Here is a 24025-nt window from a genome sequence, read left to right on the forward strand (position 1 = left end):
GCTGTGAGGGAAAAAAAAAAAGAAAGTACTTTAAAGCATGTTTATCAATTATTTCCTGATGCAGTTAAGATCACTTATTTTTTTTTCTAGTGATTTAACTTCCTACTTCCTTAATCCAGGATGGAACACTGTTCTTTCTGTCTGCATCTGGGGTTGTCCTGAGTGTGTATTACCCGGTTTAGTGTTAAGCAAAAATGTGATTTTCGTTATTTTAATATTATGCCTACCTGCTTCCAAAACAGCACCCGGCAGAAACGGGCCGCAGTGTCTGCATACTTGGTGGACTTCCCAACAGACGTAATGACAGCCTTCTTCAGAGCTCATTGAACTCTGAAGAAAGAGCCTCTGTTTGTATCTCATGCGAAGTCTGGACTGTGTTTTGTGATTACGCTAAGGCTAATGGGAACTTGTGAAAGCAGTCGTATAGGAGGAAGATGTAAAAGGCAAGAAACAAAATTCTGCGGTTCACTGTTATTTCTCAAGCAAAAAAAAATCCCTTTTTGCACATGGTAATCTCAGTGTCATCTTTTTCACATTCAGCTGTGACAAGCATGAGCTACAGGACCAGCACTGACAGACAGCATTCTATACATTTTTCCTGTCCACGTGCCAGTTTTTCCTTATGCTCCAGCAGTGGCACCTTCACGGGGCTCCCTGCGGTGGAATTCTGGCAGCGCAGGGCACGCAGTGCGCCGAGCCGGCGCTCTTTCAGCGTTGTGCTGTGCGTGCGGGGGTTCCACTGTTGTGCTGTGCGTGCGGGGGTTTCACCGCTGCGCTGTGTGTGCGGGGGTTTCACTGGTGTGCTGTGCGTGCGGGGTTTTCACCGCTGCGCTGTGTGTGCGGGGGTTTCACCGCTGTGCTGTGCGTGCGGGGGTTTCACCGCTGCGCTGTGTGTGCGGGGGTTTCACTGGTGTGCTGTGCGTGCGGGGGTTCCACCGCTGCGCTGTGTGTGCGGGGGTTTCACTGGTGTGCTGTGCGTGCGGGGGTTCCACCGCTGCGCTGTGTGTGCGGGGGTTCCACTGTTGTGCTGTGCGTGCGGGGGTTCCACCGCTGCGCTGTGTGTGCGGGGGTTTCACTGGTGTGCTGTGTGTGCGGGGGTTCCACCGCTGCGCTGTGCGTGCGGGGGTTTCACCGCTGCGCTGTGTGTGCGGGGGTTTCACCGCTGCGCTGTATGTGTGGGGGTTTCACTGGTGTGCTGTGCGTGCGGGGGTTCCACCGCTGCACTGTGTGTGCGGGGGTTCCACCGCTGCGCTGTGTGTGCGGGGGTTTCACCGCTGCGCTGTGCCTGTGGTGGCCGTGTCGCTGTGTCACTGCTGCACTGTCTGCGGTGCGGGGTCGAGCGCCTGCGGTGAGTCAGCGCGCCCAGGCCCCGCTGCCGCTGCAGACAACGTGCGCCGCGGCACACGCAGCGGGGCCGGCGCTGGGCCGGCTGCCCTGTCCCTCCTGCGGTTCCTCGTCGGTGGCTGTGATGTGCACAAATGGGAATTTTGGAAAGGGTGGCTGCCGGGGGGTTTTGTCATGACTGCATTTTGGAACCTGGCCTGGCTCTGACAGCCAGCAGACAGGAAGGGATGGGTTTACCGGCACAGCGCTGTCAATTTAACACTCTCCTTAACTTTCAGTTTCATCCCCGGATGTTCGCATCACCAAAGTTTCCCCTCTGCCCCGGCGTCATCTGACGCGCAGTCCTGCACTGCCCAGGTCAGGAGATGGCAAACGGAACATTGCACTTTGCATCCTCAACTGCTGCTTTTTAATGCCTTCAATGCGCAGAAACTTAAAAGTAGTCCAGACAGTAGATTTGGGGTCCTGCTTGTATTTACACATTTTAAAGTACCTAGACCTGAGTCTTTCAATTCGCTTTTGATTAAACGTTATCCCCACTATGAAGAACATTTCAAAATAACAAAGATGCCAGTGAAGAAGGTGCTGCAGTGAATGGTAAATACACTAAAATCCTTAAAGCCACAGTAAACAATCAGAACACTAAACCAAAGAAATGGTTTTGCCATCCTGCAAAGTTTGAGAGAAGATTCAAACCAAATAAATATTCTTTGGGAAAGGAAAACCACAGCAATGTAAAAGCAGGTGATTAACAGTAGTCAATATCAGGAGATATTTGGGAACACCTTTTTAACAGTAGTTATCAGTGTTATTAATTGCATCTTTCTTTGTCAGAAACTACCAGAAGCTCCCAGTAAGGAGAGTGAATCTGCTGAGGTTCCAGAGCATGAAGGCAGGAAGAGTTAGCGAGAAGCTCCTTGGTTTCACTGAGTCAATATTGATTTTGAGACATGCGGTGCCTGGGAGCTGGTTTCCATGGACCAGCTCTCTGTGCGGTTAAGTGTGGAAAGCCAGAAGGTAAGTGTCTAAGTGTCCTTAGAATTATTTTTGGGTTTTTGTTTTCACCTTCTAAATTAGATGTAGTTTATGACAAACCCTCACCATTGTCATTATTGATGTATTTATTTACCTCTGAGCTGAAGAAGTACAGAGAGGCTTTCTTGTGGTTCAGTGCCCATCAAACCAGGCACTGCATACAGCACAAAGACACAACACTTGTCTTAAAATAACTTCTGGAGTGTGTAATACACGCTGAAGCGTGGCCAGGGAAATGGTGTCTCTACAGTAGTTACAGTGAGCTGGAGACTGTGCGTGGAGCCTCCTGGCCAGCAGAGCAAACAGCCCGGCAGCCCAGGAGGGCAACAGGAAGCGCATTAATGACCTTAATGGGCCAAATGAGTTAAGTTATTTGCACCACAAAGTGGTCACTGTGAAAGAGCCAGGTGAGCTTCTCACTGCAAAGCATGAGTCCCTTTCCGTGATGTAAAAGCTCTTTTGTGATCTGGCTCCATTTTGGCCGCTTATCTTACTCTGGGTTCTCATCTCAGGCTACCCAACCGTGGCTTTGCTGCGATTCCTGCCCCTCTTTTGGACTTGTTTTAAAGTGGTTCAAAAAAGATCTTAATTACAGCTGCTTTTGCTGCTTGGCCGGGAGGTGGACGAGGCGCCAGGTGGGCCCCTTTCCAATCCTGTTTCCACATTTCCCGCTCGGGCTGTGAAGTCAATCAAAGGGCTAACGCGGGAAGCAGAGGATGTTTCCTCAGGAGGGTGCAATGCGTGAACAGCAGAGCCGACAGACTGGAAATGCAAACAGGGTATTTCATCCTCAGCACGGGAGGAGAACGTGGAGCCTGAACGAATCTTCTAACAGGCAAGTGCTTATGGGCACTTGAAATGCTGCATTTTGAATTTGTGACATCATATGCAAAGTTTCTGAAAGATCATAATGGAGGCATCTCACATAAGTAGAAAACAGTTAAATTAGTGAGAAAAAAGTCACTAGTAATTTATGAAAAGCTGGGACAGCTGAACGTCATCTCCTGGGGTTACATGAAGTCAGGAAAATCAGCTGTTATCACCAGCTTTGCTCAGCGTGACGTTTCTATGAAGACTCGAGGTGTTCTGATCTCAGAGGAGCCACCTTCCAAACAGAGCTGCTTTTTAAAGTGCTTTTAAGAATACAACTTCTTGAGCTGGTGCAGAATATTGCAGTCAGTCCAACAATATGGCTTGATTTGAATGCAACTGCAGAAAGCTTGTTGTTGAGGCTCTAGGCCATCACGTCTTCAGAGACAAAACAGGTATTAACTCCAAACGGCAGCATGGCTGGAATGCCACTGAATAGGTCACGCGTCCTGCTCTAAAGGGCATCTCTCTCATCAGAGTTAATACAAGAAAAGCAACTGGCTCTGGCATTTTGCGGTGCCAAAGGCAGACGTGGCTGCGCAAAAATAGGAAATGTGTGGAATTGGTTTTCTGAGGGAGGAACGTTCCGAGCACTGTGGAATATTTGGAGGAAGAGTGAACTTATGTAGTTAATCTGAACTCCACCCAAGCAATGAATGGTGCTCTCGTGTTTTTAATATACAGAGGGTGTTTCGGTATCAATTTCAGTGAGTAAAAGAGCAAGTCCTATTTGAAAAACTGGAGTGATTAAGCAGTTTGCTCAGCAGCTGTACCGCTGCCAGCTCTTGAAACAGTTCCTGTGAGGAAAGAAGTTTCTCCTCCTCTGGTCACTCCAAATCTCCTTTTTCGTATGCAGTCCCTGCATAGCCCTTCCTTGGTTTCGGCTGTCCCCAAGCCCAGGGAAATAAGGAGGCTGAATAGTGAAAGCTTAGAAACCATTGAACATAGTTGTATTAACTTTAATTTCTGCTCTGATGTGTTCTTTCTTACAGTACTGACATTAAGATTCCCCGTGTTCTGTAGAAAAGAGAGGTCAGATTTAATAAGAAAGGGAAGGACCCAAATAGAATATTTAAGCCCCAAGGAAACAGCAAATGTGCAGAATGGTGTAACCTTGTTCTGGGGAGTTTCCTTTCAGCTCAGGCACTTTTGAGATAAGTAGAGTTGCACTCACGCTCAAGCAGCTGTAACTGTCTGTATAGTTTGGGAAGTGCTGTGGTGGATCAGAAGCAAGGTAGAAATTTGTGCCATGGCACCTGATCACACAACTCACACATTATTCCTGCCTGCTAATTACATGTCTGGAATATTTTAAACAAAGGGATGTCAAGTGACAATTCCAGTGAGAGGAAGGGCATCACGTTTAAAAAAACACTGGCCCAGGTGGCCAAGAGGCCACCAGCGTCCTGGCCGGTGCCAGCACCGTGTGGCCAGCAGGCCCAGGGCAGCCACTGTCCCTGTGCTGGGAGCGGGGAGCAAAAGCAGCTGGTCCTGGGCGGTCCTGGGCCCCTCAGCTCAGGGCTCAGAATGGCGGGATCACCTCACGCCAAGAAACCCTTGAGGTGCTGGAGAGAGTGGAGAGAAGGGACCGGAGCTGGCGAGGGGCTGGAGCACAAGTGTGATGGAGGCTGAGGGACCTGGGGGTTCAGCTGGAGAACAAGAGCTGAGGGGAGACCTTCTGATCTCTGAACTGCCCGAAAGGAGCTTGGAGCCAGGGGGGTCGGGCTCTGCTCCCCAGGAACAAGCGCCAGGAGCAGAGGAAACGGCCTCAAGTTGCGCTGAGGAGATTTAGATTGGATATTAGGAAGAATTTCTTCATGGAAGAGGTTGTGGGGCATTGGGACGGGCTGCCCAGGGAGGTGCTTGTACCCGTGGTGCTCAGGGACGTGGTTCAGTGGTGGGCTTGGCTGTGCTGGGTTAACAGCTGGACCTGGTGATCTTAAAGGTCTTTTCCCACCTAAATTATTCTATGATTTTTAAATAGAGAAACTAAACACAGAAGAGGAAAGTGCCTTGACCAAGCTTGTCCGGTAAAACTGTGGCAGATAAAGAGAGAATGTGTGTTTCCTTGTTTGGCAGCCTTGTGCCCTATTTCTGTAGATCTTTGATCAGCACCTGTAAATCTTTCTCTAGTTATCATTCTAACAATTTTGACCTTGTGTTAATCAGCAGATGTAAGAATTGTTTTCAATTTGAAACCAGTTCTGAACAGTTATAACAGTTACAGCTGATATAAGCAAATAACGGGGTCAGCAGCCCTTGGGAGTGCACTGGGCTGTGGCTGCCGGGCAGCGCCGGGGCCGCCTCTGCGTCACCCGCACCGAGACACCCGCACCGAGACACCCGCACCGAGATACCCCCACCGAGACACCCCCACCGAGACACCCGCCGTGGTAGCGTGGAAATGTCCGCGTTGTCTAAAACTGAGAATCAGCTCAATGATCTCATCTCGATCATGCAGCTTTCGTTGTGGCGCTCACACACAGCACGGTGTGCACAGGTTATGCTTCGCGGAGCTGCAGTTTGCTGCCAGCTTTTCTAGTACATTGGAAAGGCACAAAGGGACAAACCTCACAGGCAGGAACCGATAGAACACAGAGCGCTGGAGAGGAAGAAATTCTGCAAATACTCTATTGAGAAAGATCCTTTTAATACTTGATTAAAAGCAAGGAAGTAATATATTTACATTAAACTTGAAACACCTGTCCTTAGTTATAATCGCCTGTTAAAGTCCTTTGCTGGTCCATATCCTAAAGCTCTGTGGTTCTGTTAAATTCCTCCTCAAGCTGCTTACTGTCTTTTACAGCTGCTGGTGTAATATACAGGAGAATGGCCGTCCAGGGATCAAACCTGCAGGAGTTCTCTCGGGATTTCGTTAGTTTAGCTGAGATCACGTGCGAGGCTGCAGGAGCCCCTCAGCGCGGCCGCTGTCCTGTCGCTGCGCAGGCAGCAATGAAGGCTGCAGCGCAGCGTGCAGGAAGCAGGGGATGCTCGTCACCTCAGAACCGGCTGCAGCTCTCCCTCGCTCATCAGGTTGTGTAACACCGCAGCGCATCAGCTACACGCCCTCCGGTTCTGAAAGAAACACCGACGGGTTGGGATTCCCCTTTGTCTGCAATCCATGGGCAGCCTTAATCTGCTGTTTTGCATACATGGTCCTGGAGTATAAAATGCATTTGCCTCCCGGGAGGGATGCGGAGCGGAGGGCGAGGAAGACGCGGGGCAGAGCGTCCGCAGCAGCATCCGCGCACAGCAGCGCCGCCGGTCCGAGCGCAGCTCCCAGCTGAGCGCAGGAGGGGTCGCACGCACTGGGAGTAAAGCACAGGGGTCCAGGCTGTCCTGCTGCTCCGAAAACCTCATCACCCTCTCTGCTCCTTAAAGGTTTGTGCATTTACCAGGTAATATTGGAAATGCTATTTAAAGAACCCTGATGTGGAGAACACGGAAAGCAAGCAAGTTCTTACTCTGAATGCCAGTGAATGGAAAATGTCCTTCTCCCCTTTTTAATTTTCTTTTTTTGTTTGTTACTTTTTTACTCTTATTTTTATTATTATTTTTATTTTTCCTTTTATTATTTTTTCCTTTTTCTTTTTGTGTATTTTTTCTTTTTTTCCCCCTCTCTCTATTTCTCTTCCTTTCTCTCTATTCTTTCTGTCTCTCTTTCCCTCATGTTTTATACAGGCACACTGCAGCATTTCTATTGAGAGTGGTAATTTAGATTTGTTCCTATTTGTAACTGCAGAGGATGCTTATTACACGCTGTTTCTTTCACACGGAGTAACTGGCGAGTTCTAACAGCTCGTGGTTCCTGCACAGGCGGCTGGGTGGATTTCGTGGGTGATTCTCCAGCAGGCAGCATCCTGGCAGCCCAGCAATGTACATTGCACCTTCACTGAAAAAGCAATATAAACCCCAAATAATACATAACTTACGTCAGGAATGTGTGGCAATGCAGATTTTCTTTACTTTCTTGGAAACCTCAAATGTTAGCAGACAATGTATGTTAAAATGAATAGGATCAAACTGTCCATTCTTACACAAATGCTATATGTTACATCCCAGCATGTGCTATATATATATATTTATATATATACATATATATCTTAGAAAATACAGAATTCAGAATGTCAGAACTGCATTTGTTTCTGGCAGGTGAATACATGGCAAACTGTTTGGGTTAGTTTACAGACCGATATCTTTCTTCGTTACCGTGAACTTTTTTCACCCTTTTTCCTTGCCGAAATAGTGATGGGAACTGACAGAGCACTTCTGACACCTCACAAACTTCTGAAGAACACAACTTAAAAACCATGCAAACCAAACCCGGTGTCAGGGCATGTGTTTCATAGAAGTAAAGCATGCGTGTGGTTTTCTTAGACACTGATATTACTGGTTTAGGTGCCTGGGGGACATGTGAAATTCTCTTGCCGCTATTTTAGACTAAGGCACGGCTGTGGCACTGCACTGACATTTTTAGTGCTACTGCTCTAACAGTCAAGCGATGTTTGTTTTTAAACACAGGAAATTAATTAGATCAGATCAGTTAGTCTGGTGAGTTTCTGAGGAGTTTCAAGGGGAGTTACCTTCTTAGTTAAAACCTGACCGCGTTGTTTTGTCTTCATCCTCAGAACTGTTCCCACCTCGCACACGAGATTTCAGCACTGAAAGTCACACCTACAGCGTTACAAAATGATGTGCCCATGGCAGTTTGTCTTCAAACCTCGTGCTGCTAAGAACCGGTTCTCCGAAGAGCAGGATATCAACAATAACGTGGAGAAACACTGGACAATCCATGGGTAAGATCTTTGTCTTTCAATGGTTTCAGAGGGGGGTTGTTTGGAGTTTGTGCTCTGGATGCCTCTTGGGTGTTTTTGAACAGCTTCTGAAACCTGATATCCAAACTAAAAAGTACGAGTTCAGAAAGTAAGACAAAGCAGAAAACAAAGGAAATTAATATAGAAGTATGTTATTTGCTTAATGGGCTGTAGACTGGGCCAGGCTGAGATTTCCACACATTGCCTTGAAGATTTCAACTTTTGTTTAATTCCTCTGAGTACGTTCTGGCCAGATCATAATTGTACAGTCGTCCTTTGTTTGGCATCCAGGAACAACACTCAACCTTTACCTCTCCAGGCCGTACCTGTTGTTTCCTTCTCTCATATTGACATGGAGAGGGTGATTGTAGCTGTGCGATTGACTTCCAGTCCACTCCAGCCCTCACACTGGTGTGAATGGTTGGCTGTTGACACGGCACGTCTTTCAGAGACAGCTCTGAGCATCTCCCTACTGGTGCTGGAGGTAAAATGAACAAAACCAAACTGTGTTGCCTTACACCGAATTGTCTTTCTCTCTTTTAAAGCTTAGAAAATGATGATACCAAATTGTGTGATGTGAGCAAGAAGCAGACAGAGATGCCGCCCGCGCCCAGCTCGGCGAAGGCCGGTGATGGCAGAGAGGTGTGTTGCTGGAGTTGTTCAACACTATAACTGTTCACGCGGGCCGCGCTTGCTGCTCACAGCTTGGCCAGGTGCTCGTGTGCAGACTAACGGGGTACGTGAGGGTAGGACTGCTGCACCATCTCGGTGTGAAACACCTTTTCTGAACAAGAGGCTTTGGTAAGACTTAAGGAAAAGAGGCGTGGGATTAGAGTGCCTGATTCCTTCATTCCTCTTTGAAAACCCAGCCTTTCCTAAAACTGTCTGGTTCACGGCTTTCCTGAGACTCTGTCTGCTGCACCAAGAGACCTTATTGCAACTAAAAAGGTGTCTGCAGTGCTGGATATTGTTTGGTCATTGCAAAAATACCTTTTTTTCCCATTTGATATCAAACTGTGCATTAACTCCATACTTTTGTACTCAAAGGAATAAGCACACATCAGATAAGACCACAATTATACCTAGTTTCTTGAATTTAATTTGTAGCATTTTAAGGGTCAAATAAAATTAAAACTGAAGCTTTAAGATATTTAATAGGTTTCACGACAGTATTTTTATCTTTTATCCGTCCAGAACCCACCCTCAAATGGTATCAAAACTTCAAACCAAATTTCAAGATGTCCAAGACATGTGAAAGTAAGAAACTTGGAAAATGGATCCAGCTTTCTCGATACACTACACCTGACAGCAAAGGAGGTAAACACGGAGACCCGAGCAGTGGTTTGTCATACCTGTGAAGAGATGCAGAGCGCAGCATTGGGTTTGACATGTTATTGTTTTTCAGGTTATCAACTGCCGGACCAAAGCCTGCCAAGGGGCGCTCATGACCCCCAAGGGCCTGGTGAAAGGTTCCAGAGATGGGCCGGTTCCACCCCAAGAGCTTTTGCCTCAGGCGATAGACTTTGTCAAGCAGTACTACAGCTCATTTAAAGAGTAAGCGACTTCACCTTGCGTTTGGGTATAAACGTCCTCTAGCTGCCTGTCTGAGAGACTACAGGAGTGTTCAGTTTCCTCATAGCTATTGGTAACTATCCCAATACATAACAGGCATTCAGAACATAGGTGAGGACTATTAGAAAAGGTAAATAAAAGTATTACTGCACTTCACGTGCTCTATTCACCAATCCCAGCTCTTGGGAATACAGAAGTGTGAAGTGCATTCCTCAGCCTCGTCTCTTCTGGGTGTGTTGATTCCAGTATGTTCACAGCGAGCAGCTTGGTTAGGACGCTCTTACAGAAAGTGACCTTCTGTCTCCTTACCAGCGGGTGTTAATGGGATTTGCTCCTGCTCAGCTCAGCCTCAGACGTGAATAACGTGGACAATGCTTTTTGTTTGTGCTGTTCCAAGTATCTTTGTGTTCTTCTGTTCTCTGTTTTGACTCTCAAGGCTTTAGCCAAAGACTGGAAGGCCAGGCTCTTGCTTCTCAACCTTGCTCTGTCCTGTCAACATAACATGCTGGGCATGCTGAGAGGGGTGCTCTAGCTGCAGAAATGAGGTTTGTGTTTCCCAAAGATGGATGTGGTGCAGAGACATCTTGTTGCAAGAAAAGCTGGAACATTCGGCTGAGGTCCAAGAGTTTGCAGGGACAATTTCCACATGACAAGCTTTCAAGTGACAATTCGATGTTATGAACCGTTATCAGACTTTCAAAGGGACTCAGTCACATAATGGCTACTTCTTTAGACACTTTGAACTCTTCTACAAAGCTTCCTTCCATCTGAGTCTTTCTGAGAGTCTGTCTTACACCAGGCTGTACTCGCTCCCAGTGCGTTACATGTGCACAGCTCTGTGTTTCTGCTCATGGCTATTTGATCACGTTGATTTACACTATCTTACGTGCCTGCCCTTGATCTTTCATCTCGTTGAAAATGTGGAAACGGTCAGACAGTGCGGGCTGTTTTCGTTCTGTCTGTAAGCCAACAAAACAATTTTTGTCTGTGCTGTGATAAATATTTCCTAATGTTTTGACTTCATTCTCTGTTATCAAAGTAAAGAATTTTAAAGTTGGTTTCTCTGACAAAGGAACTGCTCAGCACTTCCTTTCAGGAACCAAAATCCTCCTTACTTTGCTCAGAAGAGCCGTGTGTCTGAAAATAATAGGACTTTGAGAGGCCAGTGACTATAATCCCGCTTTTGGGCCGGAGCTCGCCTGTTCTCTGCTTTTCGTTTGCTTGCAGTTTGACATTTTTTCCCAAACTAATCTAGAAAATCCAAATTGAAACTGAAAACTTACACAGGAAAGCTTGTGATCAATCCGTGCATGTGCTGGGTGGTGAAAGGATGGTGTCACTACATAACTTCCTAGTAGATTAGTTTCTTCATTAGACCAGTAAGCTCTGTCGTTCCTAAATTGTGACGCCAGGAAGAGGTCTGGGCAGTCCCCAGCAGAGAGTGATGTACTGGGCTCATCCCTTTACCGGGAACACCCAGGGCTCTCTGCTGGAGCTCGGGAGCCAGGCTGCTGCAGCAGGTGACGGCTGAGCGCTGAGGACAGAACGTGGGGCAGCAGGTGACGGCTGAGCGCTGGGGACAGAACGTGGGGCAGCAGGTGACGGTGACCTCCTCCCCGCTGAAGCACGGTGAAATTGCTGACTTCATGATTTCACGGAGTGCTTTAGGTTGACTTGTTTCAAATTCAGAGAGTATGGATTTATAACAGGGACGGGTCTATCGGTATTTATCGGGACTTGCCATGACTCAGCCAGCAGAGACACTAATCCCCTCCCTGGAAATCTCCCTGCATGCTGGCAGATCAAATCGCAGTGTGCATTGCAGTCTGCTTGTGCAAGAGGATGCTCAAAAGATTGATGGCTTCAGCAGTGCCTGTGCTCTTCTTGACCCAGAACACAAGGGGAATGTCTGCAACTTAAATCAGTTCCAAGTACTGAAATGCTCATTGTTCCTTTTCATGGCTGTTTCCTGTTCAAAAGGCCAAAAATAGAAGAACACCTGGCCCGCCTGGAAACAGTGACCAAGGAGATCGAAACAACAGGAACCTACCAACTGAGCAAGGATGAGCTGATCTTCGCTGCCAAGCAGGCCTGGCGGAACGCGCCCAGGTGCATTGGGAGGATCCAGTGGTCCAACCTGCAGGTAACCTCCCACTCTCGATGTTATGGGCCAAATACTCACCTGCTGTAAATCAGAGCAACATCCTTTACTTTGGTAAAATACGCCCGTTGCTTCAACCAAGGACTATTGCCTACTGCACATAGCAGAAGATCATCAGTTTTTTGTAGTTCCTCACTTCATAGTTGGATTAAAACACGTGTAGGAGTGCTAGCATAGGAACCAGGTGCATGTCTTGGTCCTTGGAGGATTGTTATGTGTGCAAATGACACATGTAAGAACAATTAGAATGAACCTTTCCCAGTGGAGCTACAATTAAATTGAGGAATACTGATTTTTCACTTCACTTTTTTCCTTCATCTTCCCTCATCTGCATAAGGAAAATAATGATCTTACATTGCTGTTTCAAAATCGGTGTTTTTCTTTGCATGTCTTTTGGAAACACGTAGGTATTTGATGCACGTGGTTGTAAGACAGCAAAGGAAATGTTCGAGCATCTCTGTCGTCACATTCGGTATGCCACAAACAATGGAAACATAAGGTAGGCCTCTTTTATTTCATTTGAATTTTAAACAACAAAAATCACATCCAGATCTGGATTCAAAACTCTAACTAAAACCTAAAATAGTCCAAATATTTTGACAACTTATCTCTGCTCTTAATTCTCCTGGTACTAACTCTGATGGCTGATGTGGCAAAACCGTTCATTATTCTTGGGGGAAACAGATTATTTGAGGATTGAAGGAGGTGGGTGGAAAGGATGAATCATTGTATTTCTACTGATGTTTATTTTAGAACTATAAAATAATTCCTGCTAGTAACAATTTACGTCCTAATAACCGGCGTGCGATCGATGTGCTGCTGTGGTGTGACGGGCGTTGTCTGTGTGGCAGGTCAGCCATCACTGTCTTCCCCCAGAGGACTGACGGGAAACACGATTTCCGTGTTTGGAACAGCCAGCTGGTCCGATACGCTGGGTACCAAATGCCAGACGGGTCTGTGGTGGGAGACCCGGCCAGCGTGGAGTTCACACAGGTACAGCCCCCGGAACAGAGTCAGAGCTGCTTTCCGTCTGTCCTGCTCTGCTCTGTTTCTGCGGAGTGGAAGTGTGGCGGTAAGGGGTGATGGGATGTGCCACCTGCAGGTTCTGGGTGCAGGCTGGAGCAACAGTTTCTTACGATCCTGCTATAAAATATTCCCTTCCATCTTAGAACAGGGTGAGCTGATGCTCCCCTTAAGTCAGGGACACAATCAGCCCTTGAACAATGTGTCGTGGCATTGTTTGAATGGGATAGCTGGTGTTCATCACTGAGAATTTACCTTAGCGGGTTTGAGAGGGTGAACATTCTTTGTCTTCAAATCAAGGGGGAAAAAATCCTAAAACATCCCCTGAAACCTGCTTTCCTTACAGTTGTGCATTGAGCTTGGGTGGAAGCCGAAGTACGGCCGCTTTGATGTAGTTCCACTTGTTCTTCAAGCAAATGGCCAGGACCCAGAAATATTTGAAATCCCTCCAGAAATTGTCCTTGAAGTGCCAATGGAACATCCAAAGTAAGCGCACAAGGCTCGGATAATTGCATTGCTGCCTCTGCCTCACCTTGGCAGTTGTTCGCCCGCGCCTGAGGCAGTCATTTCATGAGTTCTTTGTTAAGATCAAGTTATGGTAAATTGTCCTGAAAGATAAAACGGTAGTTAGAACAATGAAATGAGATTTAAATTAAGGAAGCCAAAAGCGTTTTTCTTGGAAATACCTTTTCCCAATCTGCATTTCAATTATATTCAGAATTTTAAAAATCCTCCTTTCCTGTGCCAGTGTAACACCCGTGTAAGATGTGGCTGCACTCATAACAAAACCTGTATTGCCTTCTGTCTGTTCTCCTCTGCGTTTGCGTTGGGACGGGCCTGAGGATGGCAGAGCTGTCTAACACTGCTCTGCCATTGCTCTAGCAGGCGATTCCCAGTTACTGCATTGTAAATGAAAACTGCTACGAGCCTTTGCAGTCCGTGCTGCATGGGCCATTGCCCCAGAGTTAATGCTCTTTATCTTCCTGGACTTTTCTGGTTATCACCTAAAGGAGGAAAGACACATAAAGTAATAAATCCAAACGCTTGCTTGACAGGTATGAATGGTTTAAGGAGCTGGATCTGAAGTGGTACGCGCTGCCGGCTGTTGCCAACATGCTTCTTGAGGTGGGAGGCCTGGAATTCACGGCGTGTCCCTTCAACGGCTGGTACATGGGCACGGAGATAGGAGTGCGAGACTTCTGCGACGTGCAGCGGTACAACATCCTGCAGGTGACGGCTGCGGCAGCGCGGGGCTGGGGGAGCGGCTGGAGCGGCCGGAGAGAGCCGCCAGCGGCCTGCGCGGGGCTGGATGTGGTGTTTGTAGCACACAGGCGCTTCAGCGCTAATCTGACACAGTATCCTTGAGTTCCTGCCACGATTATGGCTGCCAGCCTGTATGGCTGTTTTTACAGTGTTCTGACAGTCCCTGTTCCGAATACCTGCACAGAATGGGGAAACTGCCACTGTAAACCAAACAACCAACCAAAAACTGTCCAAAAGGAATTCTCCTGTGATTTTACCCTGAATCCTGCTGATTCGGGACTTTTGCTCTGCCTGTACCTTTGAGGTGTATTCTGGTCGGTGCCAGTCTGCTGTTGACAAGGCAGTGGCGTCCTGGGGGTTGGCTGCAGCTCTTGGTCACCTCACCAGTACAAATTAATAAGGATGACTTATAACCAGATACAGCCACTTTTTAAACCATTTAGTCCAAGAGAGAACTACTCCCCACTTTACCAGATGAGAATAGCCTCAAGAACCAGAACTCCCTAACTCGAGTTTACCTCTAATCCCAAGTGTTTCTGCTGCCATCACTTTCCCCAGCACCAGATTGACTCTTCCACCTTCCACAGTATTTTTGCTGCATATTAAGGTGATGAGATGGAAAAATCACGAGGTCTACATTCCACATAGTAAACTTGCTTTTCCCTTTTCTCTGCTTCACGTCTAGGAGGTAGGAAGAAGAATGGGTCTGGAAACAAACAAACTTTCATCCTTATGGAAAGACCGAGCTGTTGTAGAGATAAATGTGGCTGTGCTTTACAGCTTCCAAGTAAGTAGAGTGTGGTACCCAGAGAGACACTGAATATTGTCTGTCCCTTTTCCTTTCACTTCTAACACCTTTATACAAGCACGATGCCAGTGGACCAGTGCCCAGCACAGATTATATCTGGGATTCCAGTGGGGTTATTCAAGTCCACCTTGATCTGTATCTATCGTGCCAATAGTAATTATTTCCCAGAAGTATATAAAATCCTTGAAATATTAACTGAAGCAAAAGGATTACTTTACATCAGGAAGAGGAACAGGATGGTCTTATAATGTACATCTCTCTTTTTGCAATTACTCTAGAAACAGAACGTGACTATCATGGATCACCACTCAGCTGCCGAGTCCTTCATGAAGTACATGCAGAGCGAGTACCGAGCGCGGGGAGGCTGCCCGGCCGACTGGGTGTGGATCGTGCCTCCCATGTCAGGGAGCATCACTCCCGTGTTCCACCAGGAGATGCTCAACTATGTCCTCACTCCCTTCTATTACTACCAGGTACACATGATCCAAAACGATGTGGTTCTAGTAGACGACTTCTTCAGTGCCGGTGATAATGTGAGTCCTGAGGAAGTCTGAGTGAAAAGCCCTGGCCAGTGAAAGGTCCCCGTGGAGCCTCAGCGGGGCAGGCGCTGTCCCTGCTCCTGCGGAGGGCTCTGTTTGTGCCGCTGAGTTCTCCAGCTGCACGGAAAATGCCATTTAATGCTACAGAGACTGCTCCTGTGTCTGTACACAGTGGATTGTGTTACAGACTCTGTTTAATCTGGCCCTTTCAAAGATGTGCAAATTGTGTATTTGGTATTTTATGTTTCTTACCTGGAGCTTAACTTTTGTTCTGTTTTTTCAAAAGGTGGACGCATGGAAAACACATATCTGGCGTGACGAGACCCGGCGGCCAAAGAAAAAGCAAATAAAGTTTAGCATCTTGGCAAAGTAAGTTGTTCAAATAAGAGTCTTCATGCTTTTGTCCAACTATTCTGTTCTTGTGATGTTTTGGTTCCACTTTTTTCTTGAATAATTATTGCAGTAGGGACCACTTGAATTGTTTTAATTCTGTCTACAGGTAAGTAATATTCCTATCTAAGGTTCTTATTCAGGGTTATCCATAGCATATTGCTTCTGAACAATCTTCCAAGGGAAAACCGTGCTGAAGATCAGTTTTTCTCAGCTTGTTTGTGAATCAGTCTGAATGACTGTAGCTATATTAAAAATATTGTGTTTATTTTTTCCCCAGGGCCGTCCTCTTCGCATCTTCACTCATGCGACGAACAATGGCAACCAGGCCCAAGGCAACTGTGCTCTATGCAACAGAGACCGGGAAATCAGAAACACTGGCCCACAACCTGTGTAGCCTGTTCAACTGCGCCTTCAGCACCAAGGTAGGGGCGGGTAAATCCCCCCGAGCGGCCAGCAGGCGTCTGACGACACAGCCAGCACTGGTGCTGGTTCTCATGTCTGCGAGCAATTTCTCATGAACTTTATACCTTCCAGATTCTGTGCATGGATGAGTACAACATCAGTGACCTGGAAGAAGAAACCCTTCTCTTAGTGGTTACGAGCACCTTTGGAAATGGAGATTCTCCAAATAACGGCAAGGTAATGCCCACCTCAAACGAGGCTCAGCTCAAAGACTGAGACCAAAGACAAGCCTTTCATTTGGCCCATGTACTTGAGTAAGACACGGCGCAGGGCCTCACTCTTGTCTCAAATCAGAGTATTCTTCTAACTTTAAGTATTTTATGAATTTTTATACAGACCTTGAAGAACTCCTTGCTCAATCTGAAAGTGCTCAGGAAAAAAATCAGGTAAAAATACTTTATTGTTTGGTTCGCATGTGATTGAGTCCATTTGCATTTCATTTAGCATAACATAGTCATCTTCTTCCTATGTCCTTCTGCAGATATGCCGTGTTTGGTTTGGGGTCCAGCATGTACCCGGAGTTCTGTGCCTTTGCTCATGACATTGACCAAAAACTGGCGCAGCTGGGGGCTGCTCAGCTCACGGCCACAGGGGAAGGAGATGAGCTCAACGGGCAAGAAGAGGCCTTTCGCACGTGGGCGGTCGGTGCCTTCAAGGTTCGCTCATATTTTAGTTCATTCATTTGTTTTATTTCAGTATTCACCAGCATCCCATAAAAATGGTGAAAATGAAGGAAAAAAAACATGTGGACTTATATCCGAATTTTGACCTCCCCTCTTCTACTGCTTGCCTAAGGTGAAGAGGGAATTGGGCCCTTTTTCTGTTATTTTTTAATATTCACATAAAGTTCAGTAAAACCTTTTGAGAGCGGGTGCTGAGTGTGAACCAGGTTGGTAGCATCAGACACCAGAATGTTTTGAAGCACGTCAGTTTTTCAGTTACGCAGCTATAGAGTGAAACCTTCCTGGATGCCTCGACCCCCTCTGCCAGCAGTGAACCCGACAGAATCAATAAACAGCAGCTACCTGGGAACTTGGCATCTCCCATTAGGATTATGACAATGCTAGGAATATTATTTTTACCATGAATAGCCTTATTTTTAATTTTTTCTAGACTGCATGTGACATTTTTGACATCCGCGGGAGAGCCAGCATTGAGCTGCCTGAGCTGTACACCTGTGCTGACCGCTGGGACCCCAAGAGCTACAGGGTAGTGCATGACCCTCAGACCATGGACTTGACCAAAGGTACTTACCTCCCGCTGTCCGTTCGCTTCAGACAGGCGTGAACTGTGAAGGTTTCTGAAAGTGATATTGGTCCTGCTAGATGATAGAATTCATACAATGCAGTGGCCAGAGAAGAAAAAGACATTGGTTTGCACTGCATAAATCATTATCGTTTCCAGTGCAGTAACATCAGAAGAGCAGAACTGGCGTTCTTTTAGACAAACGCTGAGATGAGCTATTTTCAGTCTGGGAAGGCAGTGTATAGGACACACAACTGACTGAAAGCTTATCACATTCTAGGGCGAGCATGGTCAGGTCTTTTCTGCATATTGTTTGAAGGCATTTAAAAAAATGTAATCACAAAACTGCCGCGAGTCACATCCTCTTCTCTCAACAGCGCTTGCAAACCTTCACGCCAAGGATGTCATTCCCATGAAGCTGAAATTCAGACGGAATCTTCAAAGTTTAAAATCCAGGTACAATACCTCATTCTTTTAATATTGCAATACTACGTTTCACTAAAAGCTTAAACATCTGACATGCCTGGTTATAAACATCTGTTCCGCACGGTTATTAAGAAATAGATATGAATTCTCTGCCATTGGTAGTAGAGTAAATCGTTATCACAAGCCCATAAGAACATGCACATTTGGCTCTGGCCTAGAGAGGAGCTGACTTCCCAGAAGAGTCTCTAGGAGTGCAGGGAACCTTGTGATATGGCCCTTTGATACCTCCTCAGCGTGGAGGGTCAGCTGGATGGTCCCTCTCCCTTGCTTGCTGTGCAAATGTTTAACTTCTTCTGGGGGAAAAATTGCCCCTTAGCAGGAAAAAAAAGGAAAAGGTGCAGTGCCAGAAGCTGCTGCCTTTGGTTGTACCGCAGAGCAGAGGCCAGGCGGTACACAAAGTACAAAAGGATGGTCAGTGCTAACGTCTGTCTTAGAAATAGCGTCTGGAAGGGCTCTTCAGCGCCCCTGGCAGGTGTGTCCCAGCCCTGCTCTGAATGCAGCTTTCTTACGGGAATTCCTCACGGCTGATGGTGTGAGCTACCGAGTCTCCAGCAGAGCTGCACTTCGCGGGCTGATCACAGGCACATCCATTCTGCACTGGATAGATCAGGGAGCTCCTGGGCACCTTGTTTGCTTTGATACAAGAACTTCACATATCCGGACTATAATTTGTTCAAGTCTCCGTGAAGCACTAAGCTGGTGTGGTAGTTTGGTGATGGACACAAGTACGCCCTTGCCAGCTGCCACTGCAGATTTATTCCTTGTCTGTGCAGTTCAAGGGAAATCCTGTTGACGTAACCAAGATCTGTCTGATCTCTGTTTTTCCCTCTCTAGTCGAGTGACCATTCTAGTGAAGCTTTCCTGCGAGGCGGGTCGGGAAGTGCGCTACCTGCCCGGAGAGCATATCGGGATTTTCCCAGGCAACCAGCCACAACTAGTCAGTGGCCTCATTGCACATGTCAAGGATGCCCCTCCGGCTGATCAGACTGTCAGACTGGAAACCTGCATGGCCGGTAAGTTGGTTCTCTTTAGACAAAATAACAGAGGATGTCTGACAGGTTTCTCTGAAAATTCCTGAAATTTTTTATAGATTGAATTTGGCTCTATTATCCTTTTTTAAGTTTCAGTAGGATTTTGTTGATGCTTTTAGTTATTGTTATAATTCTCAGTTTGCTTCTGCATGCTCTGCAGCCCGGTCCGAAGTCGTGTTTTGAAGGACACTGAGTTTTTCAAAGCTCTGCAGCTGTCAAATGCCACGAGAATTGCCAAGCGTTCTTTTGTTTCCCTCATTTCCAGGTGGCTACTGGACAAGTGACAGCAGGATTCCGGCCTGCACGCTCTCCGAGGCTTTGACATACTTGCTCGATATCACCACTCCACCCTCCCAACAGCTGCTGAAAAACCTCTCCCAGCTGGTGACAGCGGAAGGCGACAAGCAGAGACTGCAAGTTTTGTGTCAGGCAGGTGTTGCGGCTACGTTTGTGTTAGAAGTGCTGGATACTGGACTTTACTGAGTGGCAGAAGCTTAAGAAATGTTTGTAGTGATGGCACTTGATTTTTATCCCTCTGTTGCATGTTGTGCACGCTCATGAGTGAGAGAAAGGGTGGGCTTGTGGCTCAGCTCGGGCGTGGGCGTCGAGAGGAGTTTCGGCTCTGGCGGTTCCTGTGTGGTTCTGGGTGGTGGCTCTGCCCGCTGCTCTCGGCGGCCTCGCGGTGGCTTCTGCCCACACGAGATTAAAAGACCTGAGTTTGCAGACGGAGGGTTGCAGGGGAGCTGCAGAAATTTGGTACCGTGAGAGTAAGAGGGATGTTGCTTCCAGTGACTCGCAGGGCTGGTGTTGGCTTCAGGAGGTACTGGGACCTGCGCCCCTGCAGTTCTGTGGGTGTCTCACAGCAAGGGGCTGAGGAGCACGTTCTACTTCAGCTTCTACATCCTCACTGAGAGCTGGTGCCTGAGACTATTACAGCAGGTGTTCCGTGCTTCTGGTTTCAAAGGTTAAACAGCTCCTTAGGAAACCCTAGTATTAGTCTAGGCAAAGTTTTGCGAATTCTCTGCTGATTTTCCTGCATAATTAATTGAATGTAAAGCAGGAATCTTATTTATACGTGACATTTCAAATATCCCTGCACTCCTGAACTGATGGTAACATTGCGATGGTGGCCTTTGGCTTTTAGAGCACGGAAGAATACAATAAGTGGAAGTTTCACAACAGCCCGAACATCCTGGAGGTCCTGGAGGAGTTTCCCTCTGCCGAGGTCTCCACGGCCTTCCTGCTGACGCAGCTGCCGCTCCTGAAGCCCAGGTACTATTCCGTCAGCTCCTCCTGCGACATGACGCCCGGAGAGATCCACCTGACCGTCGCGGTCGTACGCTACAGGACAAGGGGTAATGAATTGGTTTTCATTTCTCTCTCAATTCGATGATATTTAGGCTGCATTGTGGGTCAGAGAAAACCTGTGTCTGCCATATGGCATGAAGAATATCTGTGATAAAAGAGTTTGTGTGGTGATACATGCAGAATGGCGTGCTGCAGTGCAGATGTTCATACTGTATCAGGACTTGCTAAAGTCCTGTATCATCGTCAGGGTATCCTTGTTTTATAGATCATTACTGGGTACGCACTTATTTTAAAACATAATTTTAAGTTTAAGCTGTGTTTTTTAAGAAAATCTGAGAGCTTTGGAATACTGACAGAGGTGTTTCCCTTTGGTTAGATGGACAAGGGCCTTTGCACCACGGAGTCTGCAGCACGTGGCTGAATACAATAGCTCTCAATGACGTAGTTCCGTGCTTTATACGCAGGTGAGTGTATGAGAACACAAATAATGGTGGTTCGTAGTTCAGCCTCTTCAGTGTTTTTTCATTGTTTGCATATGATTTTCAAATGATTGGTGAGGGCAGGTTGGAATTTCTGAGTTTGGGAAGAGAGGGAACTCCGTGTCTTCCAGAGATGGCTCCTTTATCATGTCTTACATTGAGTGAGATCATAACTCGTTAGAAAATTCTGAATGAATTCTATTCATGTGGCTCCATCCGGCTGTCGGGATGTAGAACAGCCCAAGCTAAGGAAACAAGAAGCGACTGTCACCAAGTTAAGCCCCATTAGTTTTCTCATTGGTAACTTAGGCTGTGCTGCTCAAAATCATTCAAGAAACTGACAGTGAGGTATCAGTCCTAGACTAATGACCTAATTAACATATTTTTGCATTTTAGTGCTAATGAATTCCAGCTCCCAGAGGAGCCAAACAAGCCGTGCATTCTGATCGGCCCAGGAACAGGAATCGCTCCCTTCAGGAGTTTCTGGCTGCAGCGTCTGTGTGACATGGAGAAGAAAGGTACTGGTGGGCATGGGCACCCGGGAGGCACAGCCCTGGTCCTCCAAACCGAACCTGTGGCCAGAGGCACCAGAAACATTGGCCAAGCAGACCTGTAGGGATTGGTCAGCCCAAGACCGACTGAAGACAGCACTGAAACAGCTAATCCATCCCACTCGAGACCTTTTTCTGGTGGTCTTTGGGGTGTTTGGTCACTGGGAGGGAGCAGCCTGTGTGTCCTTGTCCATCCTGTACAGTCAGTGCCTGCCCAGGGCCTGCACAGGGGCCGCAGGATGGAGAGGAGACGCTCTGGCCTGCCCGTATCAGTCCCTTTGTGGAACCTGCTCCAGCAGGTGGCTCCACAGAGTTCCCCAAGGACTTGGGCAGGTTCAGCCCTACTGCAAGACCCTCAGATCACCGGCTGTCACACACGGACACACCAGACACACACACACGCTCCTTCTCAGGGCTCTGGTGGGAAAGGGTAACTAGCAAACAGCTGGACAGACAGCTGTGTGACAACCGGGCCCTCTGTGGGAAGAGTCATTGGAGACCACAGGCCTGACCAGGAGAGACAAAAAACTTCGCATTGTTGGTTTCAGGGATCAAAGGTGGTGACATGACGTTATTGTTCGGCTGCCGGCAGCCAGACATGGATCACATCTACAAAGAAGAAACGGAGGAAATGAAGAGGAAGGGAGTCCTGAAAGACATCTACACAGCTTACTCCAGGCAGCCTGGCCAAGCTAAGGTAAGGCTGGCTCCTCTGTTCCTTAAGGGTTGGCTCCTTTCAGAATGCTCCCTCAAGTGAAGATTTCGGCTGTTTAACAATGTTCTTTTTTAGAAAAAACAGTAGCCCAAGTAGCATTTAAGAAAATTTGTCTAAAGATCCTATTTCTGTGTATAAGGTCTATGTTCAAGATATTCTTCAAAGCAAGCTGGAGACCAAAGTGTACAACCTCGTGCATAAGGAGGAAGGGCACCTGTATGTCTGCGGAGACGTGCGCATGGCCAGGGACGTGGCTCAGACTTTGAAAGGGATGTTTGCAAAGCAGCTGAACCTCAGCGAGCAACAGGCAGAGGAGTATTTCTTCCAGCTAAAGGTACGCGGGGCGCGCTTCCCGTCAGCGGGTGCTCCAGGACGGGTTACACGAGTCTTCGAGACCTTGTGGGCTGCCGTGAGCTTCTGCTCAGCAGAACGCATGAGAGAAAAGCTTTAAGTGATCAGCTTAGTCCACCCACCATGATTTAAGATGCACCGTTTCTGTTTGGTTGGGGTGCAAGAGAGACACCTCACGTTCTTCTCTTACATCTGTCATTTTCGCAGTGTCTCTCTTAGGGCTCTGGACAAGAGCTCTGCACCGTGTCTGGAACATCAATGGTTTGAGATTTCACGGTGCCAATGGAGGGGAGCGAGTTTAAGTGGGAGGGCCCGTCCCGGCCAGCACCGTGCCCGGCTCTGCTGCCTGCGGGGCCCTTTTGTTCGCGGAGCTCGGCCGGCAGCGCGGGACCCGCTCGGGTTCCCTTGCGGACAGGAGCAAGCGCCCGCCGGCCCAGCGTGCCAGAGCCTTCGGTTACTGAGCTGCCGCTCGGGGAGAGCGAGCCGTTCTGGACTCATCCCTCGGGTCTCCTTTTGTCTCTTGCAGAGCCAGAAGCGATACCATGAAGACATATTTGGGGCTGTATTCCCAGCTGACGTCAAAAGTGGTGTAAGAGCTTTGCAATCCGCCGGTCTGAGAACAAATCAACCTACGTTTTAGACAATGCTTGCACATTTGTTGTTATTTTCACAAAACAAGGGGTCAAATCCTCTTTCTTATACATGTGGCATCATACACATGTATACGATTGTAGGATTTGACCTCTAAACCTCAGCCTTAATTAAAAAAATATTAAATTTAACTTTTGCTGCTATTTATTCTGACATTTCTTTTAATAGATTATCTTAATAGTTAAGATGCAAATTATTTTAATACTGTTTCTACTAGTATAAATCTACTATTTTTTGTAAATACAAAGAAAATTTAGAGTTTTTTACCATGTAATTTTTGAAATGTACTGTTTATCTTTGAATTTATTTATATCAGATTTTTTTACTCTGCATAGTATCTTCACTTTCAAGTGAGCAAACGGATGGTTGTGTCACTTGGAAATATACAGTCACACACCTTATTGAATCTGAAGCAACATTTGCAAACAAGATAATAATATAATGGTTCCTAAGTGCTCCCGCTTGCTGCGCACCCCGCCAGGGAACGTGTGTGTGGGGGCAGCAGCTCTGAGTTCTGCTTTGTGTGATTCGGGTACTTGAACCCGAATTGTTACAGAGCCTATGGAGTACGGTTCAGAAAACTCAAAAGCACTTTGTACATTTGAATTCTATGCTCTGATGTACTTGATTTGTTTTTAATAAAAGATGCCTTTATATTGAGACAAACAAGTGGGCGTGGATTAAATATGTGAGGTTTGGTGGAGTGGGTTTGGGCTCCAACCACCACTCCAGGGGTCCCGAGAGGTTCGTGCGGGGCAGGGGGAATCCGCACCAGGGACTGAGATCGGTTTGCAAACAGCAACAATATAAAATAGCAATGAGAGCAGTATATTTTGCCCTGGTTATATTTTAACTTGGGCTCTTTCTGTGCCTTGTAGTTCCATCAGAGCTTTTAGTTCTTTCTCTAGAATTGCCAGGGCTCTA

The 24025-nt window shown here is 47.1% G+C and overlaps 1 protein-coding gene across 1 annotated transcript; it reads left to right on the top strand.

The window, feature by feature from the left end:
* Positions 1-7938: 7938 nt before the first annotated feature.
* NOS2 (nitric oxide synthase 2) lies at positions 7939-23090 on the top strand (the record flags this gene model as incomplete). Its single annotated transcript, XM_080356822.1, has 26 exons — positions 7939-8045; positions 8609-8705; positions 9258-9380; positions 9469-9617; positions 11616-11778; positions 12204-12295; positions 12648-12789; positions 13166-13305; positions 13875-14049; positions 14768-14869; positions 15169-15363; positions 15716-15798; positions 16100-16244; positions 16357-16461; positions 16621-16670; positions 16766-16940; positions 17398-17530; positions 17907-17985; positions 18850-19028; positions 19312-19475; positions 20191-20401; positions 20731-20818; positions 21230-21351; positions 21933-22081; positions 22239-22433; positions 22977-23090. 26 exons carry the CDS (start codon positions 7939-7941, stop codon positions 23088-23090), a joined length of 3477 nt encoding a protein of 1158 aa, XP_080212948.1.
* Positions 23091-24025: the final 935 nt, after the last annotated feature.

This window comes from Nesoenas mayeri (assembly GCF_963082525.1).
Source record: "Nesoenas mayeri genome assembly, chromosome: 20".
Classification (NCBI taxonomy): Eukaryota; Metazoa; Chordata; class Aves; order Columbiformes; family Columbidae; genus Nesoenas; species Nesoenas mayeri.